General features: G+C 45.9%; 1 protein-coding gene across 2 annotated transcripts in view; it reads right to left on the minus strand.

Moving 5' to 3' along the window:
* Positions 1 to 228: 228 nt before the first annotated feature.
* LOC138497992 (protein brambleberry-like) overlaps positions 229 to 13109 on the minus strand; it is a 297213-nt gene continuing 284332 nt past the window's right edge. The window contains exon 13 of one of the 2 annotated variants that reach the window (XM_069621767.1): positions 229 to 947. In XM_069621767.1, the coding sequence (XP_069477868.1) occupies positions 812 to 947 (136 nt within the window). In that variant the 3' untranslated portion in view covers positions 229 to 811. The remainder of the gene's footprint in view (positions 948 to 13109) is intronic. The other variant, XM_069621768.1, reaches the window with a different exon arrangement.

Below are 13109 nucleotides of genomic sequence, written 5' to 3' on the forward strand. Positions count from 1 at the left end.
ATTACCCAAGCATAACCTATCCCAATAATGTCCCCTGATTTTCGGCTATTCGAAGAGTGTTAATATAAATCGGGTGTGGCATAAGGACCACGGTGCAGAGGTCTTTGGGTATTCAAAATGGCCACTGGTTTGCCTTTCAAAGTAATACAGATGGGCGCCAAGTGGCAAAATGCAGTGTTAAAAAGCACATGATCAGACATTTGCCAGAACCTTTAAAGACAGCCAATTTACAGTTTTAAAAGAGATTTATAAAACCGCTGGAAGAGCGCTCTTTACAATGACTAGTAATTCAGTTTATGGGCTATAGAATACAAAATCACACCAGAAACAAAGACATATTAACCGTAGATTTAAACAGCAGCGTTTCCATTTTGTAAGTTTGCTGTATTGGGCCCTTTAAAATAATTTCTTTATTAAAAAACACAAAAAAGAAACTAAAACTGAATAGTTTATTCACAACTATTTAGTATCAAAATACAAACAAAGAACATTAAAACGGTTACAGATATTGAAAATAAAGTTAACATTTAAGTGAAAAACGGAGGATGCGACGTAGTAATACATAGTTCATGTGATTTTCCTCTCTGGACACAGCGCTCACGGAGATCATGTCCAACACAACTCTTAGAAATGAGAGTTCCCAAAAGCATTGACCAGGCTTGAGGAAATCTAGTTCGGAATTACCAGAGTTTTCAGAACAATGGCTAAAATCTAGGTTGCAAGAGTACTTGGCTTAGCAGGAGTACCCTGCCCAGTCTAGATGGGCGCTCTGCAATTAAGTGGGCTAAATGTTCATGAAGTGACATGCTCTTCAGGGAGAGGCGTATGACACTTGCCCAGATGCGTGGACATGGCAGAACATCTGTCCAGGGACGGCCTTCTTTCGACACGGTTGACCCGCCTTTGTCGTTGATTGACATAGTTGGCGCGGTGACATGGAGATCGACCTGGATTAGGAATCAACCAAAAGAAAACTTCAGCAGGAAAATACTAAAGTTGCAAGCTTTTTCCAACAAAGCAACTACAACACAATATCACCCAGGGTATGCACATTAAACAAAATCAAGGAGAATGAGCCAGTCGGGCACTTCAGTGTGAAATGAGTAATCTGGAAATAGGGCCCTCCATGTGGCTTCCTGCTGATGTGCAATGAAGGCAGTCGGTCTGCTTTCCATCAACAGGATATAAAAAAGGGGGAGCATGAAGGATATTTATTTAGCCCCGACCAGGGACCCAATCTTTTTTTGCCACAGACCATCTGCTCATCAAACAGTGCCGGCCAGACTAGTCTAAAAGAAGCCATCGTAGTGATTCCTAGAGCCTTAACTAATTTCGTCCGGCATGTCATCTGGAAAGGAGATCCATGTTTTTGTTAAGCAGTAGAACATGATGCATCCAGCTAAATATTCCCCCACCCCTTCATCTCAGAGTGCAGGTGCTAAAGAGAAGCCTGAAGACAAACCCAGAACAAAGCAGTGGTGAAGGCCATGACCAAGCACAGTTGGCTTAGGTCAAAAGATGCAAGGGGCAATTAACAGACTGGCTGGACTTTGCAGGCTGCCCCTTCGCGCTATACCTTTGGGTTCTCCCCCAAAATATCCCAGTGTAAGGAGGGTGGACATGGAGGTCCAAACAAGGGGATCCAAAATCAAACACTTGGACTGTCCAAGATTTTCTGGGACAGCCGGAACGGTAAACTAACCCCTACAAGAAAATTTAAAGGGAGAGAGCAAATATGCCCAGAGTCTTCCATTTACTCTTTCCAATTCAGTTTTGCAAGATTTAAAAACTCACTTGCGATATGCCTCTGGGCTAGAAAATCCCCCAGGGGCACTAGCGTACTTCCTTCATCGGGGAAATCCACTGGAAAGGAAAAGAAATCTAGGAATGTATTGTCCAGTCAGATTGAGAGAGGCAAGAAGTAAAATAAGAGGTAGTATTTCCAGTGGTCTGGAAGCAAAATTACCTCCTGAAAACACCCTGCGGCCGTTCGCCAACATATAGTAGTGTGTGACCGATTCAGTGATGCACAACATGCAGCCCCTTGGGCCGAATGCCACAACTCGGGACATTATCTATGGACCTCCGAGTCACATGAATTTGATGAAGTGTTGCATGGCCTAATGGTAGTCGGTCAGATAATCACTAGGTCGTTCATGGCAGGTGCCTGAAGCCGCTGTGGTCCAGCTTTTGTCTTTGCATCGTGATACGCAGTTTTAAGTCTACTTGAAAAACATTTAATTCCCCATGTGCAAATAAATCAAAATGGTAGGGCTATGCATCACATGTTACAGTAAAAAGTACTCTAGGGGACTTTTGTGGTAAATTCGGCCCGCTAGCGAAACTGTATACAATAAGACGTGAGGTTTCAGGATGTTTGGGTACCTCACTGTTCCACAATTCTACCGTTGAAAAAAAAAAAAAAAAAAACATCACATTTCTAAAATGAAGCGCAGAAAATGACTGATAGGAGCCCAGCATTCATTCCCACCCACCGAGTGGAGTTTAGGATACAGGATGAGAGTAGTTCTAGGCCTGACTTTGTAGGGGATTGGGTCGTTGTAGGGAGAGTATGCAAGAGAATTGTAGGAAAGCAGATTCCTAGGGCACATCTGGAAGGTTCCTCAGGTGGGCTTTATTCTAGTCACATGTTAAGATGATACCGTGAACCAATGGTCTCATCACCCAGGCTAGGCCTCTCCAACGGCTAACTCATGGAACCTTGATGACCGTCATACCTGCATTCATACACACATTCTCTCAGCATCATCATGCATCTGCATTCACTCCAAGCACTATACAAGACATCTCCCTCCTTTACTTACATACACATACACACACACACACACACGAAAGGGGACACACCAACACAGCATCTTTTATACGAGAGATGCAACTCCGAAAAGGTGGGGAGCGTCCCCCCAACATAACTCTGTATTCGTACATGGAAGGGGTTCCCCCCCCCCCTTTCTACACTTGCTGGGCTTTCATGCAGCACTCTTCTAACATGTTGGGATGTGGACACATCACCATCAACCAAGGTTGGTGCATCTATGCATGACCCGTAACTTTGTACGGACTCACTGCACTCACTCGCACTTATATTACAGAAGGTATGAACCCGCCCCCCTTACCTACCCTGGTGGGACACCTACAGTTCCCATCCAATCACATTGTGGAAGGCATGACACTCCTTCATGTACCCTGATGGGAAATTTAGAATTCCCAAACCTCAACAATGACCATGCCCCCCCCCCCTTTATCTACACTATGGGAAACTATTCCCTCCCACTCACAATGTGGAAGGCATCTGGTGGGAACAATTCCCATCCACTCATAAATCCCAACTTTACATCAGGCATCATAAAATACACGACATTCAACATGCATCCATGTTAAAATATTCTTTACCCCACTTAACAATTGGCATTTTTTTTTTTAAGCAAAAGAAAATGTTAAGAGTCCATGCTGAGCAAATTCTACTCCACTTTTCAGGTTCTCCGCTCATGACACTTCAGGCACTTCCCTTGCCAAAAAAAAATAAAAATGGATGACTCATTACCATTATGTCCGTAGGTGCTTTGCATCACTAACCCGAAATCCCTCAAAAAGGCTACATTTAAATGCATCTCTCATCTATAAGCCTCACTTCCCATACACCGCGCAGCCATCCACATTGCATTTCCAAAACCAAATACCTGTAATTCTTAAAACACTTCTACACCTTTAATATAAAGCCTATATTTAACTCAAGTACTTTTCCAGCAACCACTGCATCAAAATAAAGGATACTGGTCTTCCGTCCACAAGTAGTTGTGCATGTATGGGCAGCAGTTCACTTTACCAGACAGACTGCCCCTCAATCTGATCCACTTAGGTCCCACCTCCTACATGAAAGTGGGATGCCCCATCGTCCCTCGCTGGGCCCACTCTACCTTCTTCGGTCAGCAACGAAGAAACAAACCCCCTCGGCACAAGGGTCTTTTCTTTAATCCACGGAACTTCCTAGGTGAATGAGCTCGCACCATCATGCTGGTAGGTGCCTTTCTCAAGGGAAATGTCTCTTCTCCGAAATCAAGACTCATTGTTTAACGCTGTAACAGAGCAGAGCACTCAGTTTCAGAACTGTGAAGAGATGCAGAGCGCCATCCTGCTGGCATGACCCTCACGTCATTTCATCCCTCGTCCATCGGACCACAAAGTGTTAATTACAGCCTGCAGCTGAGCATTCGCCATACCCTACAGCGCTACACCTACGTCATCGGTCCTGACGGATCCATCAGACTACTAGGAGCCCTCTATGTCCCAACTGCTGCTTCCAACGGCCCCAAACTTCCCTTTGTTCCAAATGTTAAAGGACAATACCTGTGTCCTTCGCCCTTCAACATTTACACCGGGCAACCCGGCATAGTGGGTGCTCATTAACATGCTGGCCTTTTCATGTGGCCGTGCCACAAGACACATCCTCACCAGACTGTCTCCATGCAACATGGGACATCCTTTCTACATGTAGACACATCAGGACCCGGGTGAGGATTCAGACCCTTTCATGTCTCTTGAGCTAGGGCCACAACACATACTTCAGCAAAAGACAGAGCAGCTCACCCTCGAGAAGGTACCGCCAGGACTTCCTCAATGCAGTCCTTTGCTATGATGGGGCTGCGCCTCCTGCTTCGGACCTACTTGGTTGCTCCTCCTCCAGCGCTGTGGCATATAGCCCCTCGATTAAATATTCACATGCAGCTTCTGCTCTTGATCTGCCCTTGGGACATGCAGACTGCACCTGGGATTACTTCTGCCCTGGCCCTCCTGCTATGCTCTGGGGCTTGAACAAATCTCCTTTTACTCTGCCCTGGGTGATGGGACATACTTGTGGGGGCAGTGGTTCCTCTCTTCTTCTTGCTGCACCCCACCGCAGCAGCCTGGTCTCTTAAAAAAATCTTACTTTTGCCTTGCAGGTCCATTTCTTGTGTTCTGAAAAACCATCCTCATCACCAGTGTAGGAAAGCAGATTTCTAGGAAAAATCTGTAAGGTTCGTCAGGTAGGCTTTATTCTAGTTACATGTTAAGATGATAAACTGAACCACTGGGTCCCATCACCCAGGCTAGGCCTCTCCAACGGCTAACTCCTGGAACCTTGACGACAGTCATTCCTGCATTCACACACCAACATTGTTTTAGCATAATCATGCATCTGCATTCACTCCCCTACAACAACAATCACTTGGCAAAGGAAACCAGCAAAACACAGAAGGGGATTGCTTTTGCTCCCTAGCAGAGTGGAATGAACCCCTACTAAAGTGCTCCTGGTTGCATCAGGAATAACACAACCAGGCTTGGGGATCCTGTGAGAAAGAGCAAGAGAATGCAGAAGAAAAAAGGAGAACAAATCAAATATGTAAAATAATGTGGCCCATTTCATCACATTAGAACCAGTTGCTTATCAATTAGGAGCTGTGAGGCTGAGGTGTGAGCCAGTCTGCAGCAGTCTGACCACATCGTTTTGTCCGGAAGGTGCTATTTCTTCTACCTGACACCGCGGAGCGGTGAAGCGGAGCTGTGAGGCTGAGGTGTGAGCCAGTCTGCAGCAGTCCGCTGCAGACGCGGAGCCGCGCCCGAATGGAACCCGAGGTATGTCCCCCTGTCGGTCTCCACGACCCGAGGGCTGTCAAACCTACCCCGAAAGATCGACGCCCGGCAAAGACAGCGAAGCCCGGGCGGGGGAAAGATATGAGCCCGGGTAGAAGGAGGAGCAAGTCAGACTCGGCATACAGACCGCCCACGTCCCCGTCAACTTCGGAGCCGCTAGCAACAAATCCAAACAGCAAAACATCCAAACAGACCCCAGACGATTTGGGCGAAATTATTTCTGACAATAATGAAGATAACCTACCCGAGCCCCGCGACACATTGGACGGCACACACAGCCCAGCGGATTTGCTGGGGGTCGCGTCGCAAGGGCAGGAACGGGCAGAGCCCTGGCCCGTGGACCCAGAGCACCCAGGGGAGGAGCAAGGCAGGGTTCAGGTAATTTTGGACCAGCGGACAAGTGGACCTCCTTCGGGTTCGCACAAAGCGACCATTAGCCACCAAGGCTTAGGATCGATCAGTGCTGACCCAATGGACGAAGGGAATGGCTGGGCCTGGTGGCGGGAATCGGAGAGGGGCTCTGAAGTGCCCGAAACCACCCAGCGTGTGAGGGGAAAGAGGTGAAAGAAGCAACGCAGAATACAAACCCGGAGAAAGAACGAACAATGAACGCGAGGAAACAGCAGTCTCCTAAGAGACCAGCCATAAACCAAGAAGCCCGGAGGAGCGCAGCTCCCAATTGCGTCATATCAACCGGAGGGTTATGGGAAGGAAAAGAGACAGCAGAAACACTAAAATTAAAAGAAATTACGGTAGTAACTGAACAAAGAACTCTCACCACTCTGCTCGTCACTTGGAGCCAAGTCAAATCCCAGGAGGTAACAAGACAAAATGACCACGAAGAGCATTAACGAAAGGGACAAATATGACCAGACATTAAACCCACTCCAAATTGAGGTGATGCTCCACAAAACCAAAGGGGAGGCAGAAATCAGTGACCTAGACGAGGAACAGACAAGGCCAAAGAGGTCTAGCCTGTCAAAAGTCCCCGGGGATAAAGGGAAAGGTCCGGACCCGGAGAGTGAGTCAGACCTAGAAGTAGAAGCCACAGACAGTGACGACCAAATAGAGCGAGAACTGGACGACTCCAATAAAGAAACGGACGGAGAACAATTGAAGGCGGGAGCGGGGGTCTCAAAGAAGAGGAGAAACAAAACGACTATTCCATCTATTGTGAGATCCCAAGGAGCAAAGAAGAGAGTAACCATGAGATCTAGAAAACTTACGGGACCGGTGGAACAAATTCCAACAAAAGGTCCCAATAGAGGAGCCCCTATTCCGAAAGGGCTTCCCAACCACTTGTCGTTCCGCTCGCTCAAATCCTCCTTTACCCAACAACATAAAAGAAAACAGAGCGTCGATACTGAAATATCAGATGCGGAGATGCTGGAACTAGTAACTGAACCTCAGCCGGCTCAAAAACAGAAAAGTACAGAGCCATCTATTGGAGTAACAAAAAAAAAAATAGGGCCTCCAAACAGGTCCCGGATTGAAATGACCAACAATCTAATAATCAATTTACCCAAGGAAGCGGTAAAAACCAAAGAGTCTGAGGTCCCCGAGGGTAGACAAATGGACCCACAAGGTCGGTTCATGAGAATCCCCGAGAACAAACAAACGGAAAGCCTCGGTGATGCAGGCACAACAGCAATAGAGGAGATAGAGATTGAGGATGATGATAAAGAAGAAGAGATGGAGACTGACAGGACCACGGACCAAATTTCACAGACCAATAAGAACAAAGAAGAGCGTTGGGCGTGGACGAAGCCCCACCTAAGCATCGGCCAACAAAATGCTACGCCAAGAAGGAAAGAGGCGCTCTCTAAATTGAACAAAGAGATGGCTGGGAAGCGTGGTGGTTCCCCCAGTACAGGGAGAAGCACTGACAGAGACCAAGGATTAGCAGAAGGGGCCACCTTTGATTCAGTAGCCCAAGCGAGAAGATCAGAGAAAATGCCTACTCCCCCGAAACAGCGACGACTTAGTGAGATTGCAGCGTCATTACAGAACGAATCATCCAACAAGAAACCAGACATGATCGCCATCATGTCAGCGATGACCGTCGTTTTAGCGCCATTCTGTAAATTATACGAGACAATCAAGGGGAATGTTCAAGACAATACGGCAATCCTATCTAATATGACAGAGAAATTGGCCCATATGGAAACTCTTTTCCTAGAAACCAGTGAAAAAATGCTCAATCAACATAACCACTGGGCAACTAAACCAGACGCCGTCGAAAAAAAAAAAAAATGGGGACCACGGCCCTACAGCTTGGACAAGCATTACCAGGACTCACAGGACCAGGGACACCGCAGGTGCAACCCATTCACAAGACACTGGGGAAAAAAAAATTGAAGCACTGGAAAAGAAAATCAAGGAGATGGAAAAGTGGAACAGCGAAGTGCAAGTAAAATCACCTGCAAGGGGGGCTCAAGGGAGTGAGGAGGGGTTTCGCCCTCAGAGAAAAGAAAATATTCTGCTCGTCTTAAATCAAGGTAAACGGGAAGAGAACCAGCGGCCGATGCCACAGAAGCTTGAAACACCAGTACGGATTCAAAGGGAAACAAGAATCAACTTCAAGAACCCTACGAAGCAAAGAGCCCTGAGGGCGGTAGTTGAAGAGGATGTAATGCAAATTAAAAATCACCAGGAAGTCGACCAGCCCAAATCACCGAAAACAGTGGAGGAATTCTTAGAATGCTCGGACCTAATGAATATATCCACCTACTCAGATAACGAGGTCGTTGAGATTTTGGAGCTATCTGATGAACTGCGGGAAATAAAAAAAAAAAAATTATGCCTTAGGAGGAAAAGAAACCTCGACCCTACCAATTAAAGAGAAAGAGGGACAAAGCAGATCAGATGAACGCAGTCCCAAAAGCAGTTTAGGGCAAAGAGTAAAGGATGACAATTCCCAATATGGGGATAAGAAAAAAAGAACTACATCACCCTCATCCTCAGTAACTAAGGGAATAAAAGATTGGCGGGTCAGTCCACGAAAAGAGTGCCTAGCCAAAGATGACCTTGAAAAGAAAAGAAAGGGTCGTAAAGAGATCAGAATATTTAAACTTGAACAAATGGCATCAGATAAAAATTTTATCATCTTAAACAGACCGACCGTCCTACAAATTACAAAGAAAGTAAAAATCTTGGAAAATATCTCAACGAAAGATCTAGTGCTGGTGGAACCCTATCACAGGGAGAAGAGGGCGAAAGCGTATCTCCACCTGAAAAAAGCGGCCATTAAAGATATTAATGACTCGGTATATCAAGAACTGGATCAAATGGGTTTCCGCCTGACGGAACTAAAGAACAGAATGGGCACCCAAAACCGGGATGAGGGAAGGGTGGAGAGGCACAAAACACATTACCAGTTTAGATCAAGAACGGAAGAACTATACCGAGACAAGCGATACACCTACCCACAACAGAGACAAGAACACAATAGACAAGAGTACAAAGTGAAGGGCGAAATGCGTGGAACTGAAGTAGGGGAGAGGGATGATACAAAGTTACCACGATATCATAGCAGAAAAAACAAGCAAGAGCAGACGTGGCATTCTCCGAGAAGACACAGAGATGATCAAAGACTAAGGGGCCCCCTTGGCAAATCCGATCAAGAGCAACGACATCACAGGAGGACGGTCCGGGGTAGTCCCAAAGATAAAAGGGAGAACATCGAAAAACAACCAATGGGACCATGGAAATGGCTAACGATGACCTGGAAGAAAAACCAGGCGAAATAGCAACGACCAGGGGCGGTTCGCACCGATGACAACTGCAAGGAGAGAATAAGCAAACTCCCCGGCAAGGATACTATCACACTCGGATCCTGGAATACGAGAGGTCATATGCACCTCACGACACCAGGAGACGTTGACCTTAGCCAGTTTGACATCTTATGCCTGCAGGAAACCTGGCTGATGAAACAACCTGCCCTAGATGGGTTCTCCTTGGTGATCGCACCGGCAGTCAAAGGCCTGATGGGAAGACCTTCATCTGGTTTGCTGATAGCGATAAAATCTGGCTCAGGCCTCACAGAACCAACGTTGTGGAAACAGTCTTACGAAACACTCGTAATCCTAACCACACAGGAGGAAAAAAACCCAAAGTCTGTAATCACTCTGCAAAAAATGGTGGCAATTATTAATTGTTATTGGAATCCTCAGCGTACATCCACGAAAGCCTTCTGTGACAACATGAGTGCTCTGATTGACCAGCTCTATGAAGAATTTGAGCAAATTGAACTGATTATCTGCAGGGATTTCAATGCGAAATGCATTGAACCCATGGCAAACATAAAATGCCCCACGGATTTCTGGGGCCCAGCCGACCCTACTGTAAAGAGAGGAAAGGCCTGGAATAAAATTTTGAGCTCGAGAAGCATTCAAAATGTGGCCACACTGTTCCCCAATCAAACGAATCTCCCAACATGGGAACGTAATGACTCTAAAGCAACCTTAGATCACATTTTTGTGTCCAACGGCCTCATCAGGGATTTGACAAGTTTCATGGTTCAAAAAACTGCCAATAGTGATCACAACCTATTGAAATGCTCATGGGAGATGTCTAAGAAACAACTAAACACCTATGATTGGGCGACTGAGGTCAAGTCACAACAAACCCGACTTCGTTTAAAGGCACAAGACATTGAAAAAATTAACCGAGCGTGGGATCGGAACGAGGGCGGCGACCCCAAGTCGGACATCAACCAACGACCAAACTACTTGCCCTTGTTAGTGGCCTACCAAGTCAAGGGTTCAAAAAAGAAAAATGAAAGAACCGTCACGGCCCACCAGTATGATAAAGATCTAGTGATTAAAAGAAAAGTGGTCCGCAGATTACTAAGAATAGCAAAGAAATCCAACACAATAGAAGATTGCAAGAGCTGGGGTCTTGAACAACGAAAATACAAAAATTGGCTCAGACAGCAGAGAGCCATGCAATACCAAAGAGACGCAGAGGAGATGATGTCTAAACTATCAGCTAAAAAAGCTAGTGAATTTTGGACCCTCATAAAGAACAAGAATGCGGACCAAAGGACCATCACTGCAAATGCGGTAGCTGAAGAAAGGTGGGTGCAGTTTTTCACGGCCGAATTTGAGGGACTCCCAGATAGCAGGGAAGAAATGACACCGGACCTTGAAATACCATGGGTAGACCTGTCCAATACTGAAGAGATTGAAATCGCAATACGGAACCTGAAAACATCTAGAGCTCCTGGACCGGATGGGCTAACCAACGCAGACCTTAAATCATCTCCGGTGGAATGGGCCAAGTGGATCAGCAAAATATTCGCCCAATGTGCCAGAACAAAGATGTTGCCAGAATCTTGGCTAAGGGCTGTGATCGTCCCAATCTATAAGAAGGGCCCAAGGCAAGAACCAGCAAGCTACAGGCCAATAGCGTTATTGGATATCCTGGGCAAATTATATGCCTCCCGCCTTCTGGACCACTTTCGGGACTGGGAGAAAAAAAGTCCGGCTAAAGATCCACTCCAATCAGGTTTTCAAAAAAAGGGTTCAACCACCATCAATTTAATGGTGTTAAATAGCCAGAATTAAAGAAGGAGCACCGAAGGTCTACTTGGCTTTTGTCGATCTCTCAAAGGCCTTTGATATGGTCGATAGGCCCACTCTATGGGCTAAGCTTCAAGGCTGGAAGTGTCCAGCAAACATCTTGGAACCCATGATGGCACTAAATACAGACACAAAAATGCGTGTAAAACTGAACCATCAAGGCGCCCTCTCAGGGAATTCTGGTGAGACGAGGTGTCAAACAGGGAGGTCCGCTTGCCCCTGCCTTGTTCACATCTTTCTTAGGGGACTATCAAGAAGCTGAAGCGAAAATTCAGGCTTTTCCCCCGAAGATAGGGAAAATGGAGATCCCTCGCCTAATGTACGCAGATGATGTTATTCTCATCGACCAGACCAAAGTGGGATTGCAAAGAAAATTACAGAACCTTGAAAAGTATATCGAGAAAAACCACTTGGCAATTAACAAGACAAAGACCAAAATCATGGTAATGGAGAAAGTGATCAACAAAGGATCAGCCAAGTTAAATATATTCCTTGAAAATACCAAACTTGAAACGGTAAAGTCTTTCAAATACCTGGGGATCAACTTGGATAGTTCAAAAACGGATAAGAGCTTACAAAGCCAACTATGGGAGAAAGTCAAACGTCTCACAGCCCAAACTAGAGCGATTGACCGCAAGTATGGCAAATTCTCCCTGCTTCCGGCGTTAACTTTCTACAAAGCCAAGGTGGTGCCGACATTAATCTACGGAGCAGAGACCTCGTTATACCTCCAAAGGAATACATGGGCCAAACTGGAAGGTTATGTGTGGAAAACAGTACTGGGGCTCCCAAAATCCACCTCCATGCCGGCAATCAGGAGAGAAATAGGGCTGCTTTCCTTGGCCTCTATGGTGGACCAAAGTGCGATGCGCCTATATAGAAAAATCATCATGGCCGATGCACTACCCATTGTGGCATCTATATGTGAGGAAATCGATACTGGGAAGTGCACGGCCTTGAAAAACTGGGCAAAAAGGAGAAGGGACGATCTGGCAAAAATTGAATGCTCAGATAAAGAGCTAAAAGAAAACCCCGACAGAATCAAATAGAAAATAGAAGATCTGGACTGGATCACGACCATAGAAAATGCTACCGGAAACAAACTGTTAAACCATCTTCCGCCTACCTTCAACAAGGCAAAAAAACCATTACAGTACTGCGCCAAGTTTCCCGAAAAAGGACTGAGAATCGTGATTATGAGAGCAAGGCTCAACCTCCTGCCCACCAGAGAGATTATTGCCATTAGAGGAGGCGGAGGGGATAAACATTGTAGACTATGTAAAAAGCACGATTCCACAGAAACACTGAAACACTTGGTGATGGAATGCGTGAACACGAAGGAATCAAGAAATCTGTACCTCCCTGCGCTCGATGACAATTTATGGATATTTCAAACAGACGATCTGTGGAACAGACTGATCTCCGGTGAAAACAACAAGTGGTCGCAAGCCTTTGCTAAACTCATCGACCGGGTGTTTAACCAAATTAGACGGCAGGACCTCAAAGATGGTCTGCCACAGTAGCAGGCTTGTGGCTAGTGGAGGAGTCCTGCTCAAGGTGACCAGGCTAGGTACGGGATGCAAAGCAGCATGACCCATTTCCATTGCAAATGCTATCAAGGGACATCTGCACTTCATACTACTGTAGAATTTTTGACAAAACGTGGTCTTTACCGAGTAAAGTTCAAATAAAAAAAATAAAATAAATTAGTAACTTTATATTACAAGGCATTTTTATATACAATTCCTTGTCTAAAGAAATCTTGCAATATCTTTAAAAATCTGGGGAGGATTCTGGGCAATGGTCTATAAGCAGATTAGAAATGCCTCAAAACGTGTGCTAAAAACGCATTTTCCAACCTCGTCTGAACACACATCA

Source organism: Ambystoma mexicanum, chromosome 5q (genome assembly GCF_040938575.1).
Source record: "Ambystoma mexicanum isolate Mex_15411 chromosome 5q, UKY_AmexF1_1, whole genome shotgun sequence".
NCBI classification, from domain to species: domain Eukaryota; kingdom Metazoa; phylum Chordata; class Amphibia; order Caudata; family Ambystomatidae; genus Ambystoma; species Ambystoma mexicanum.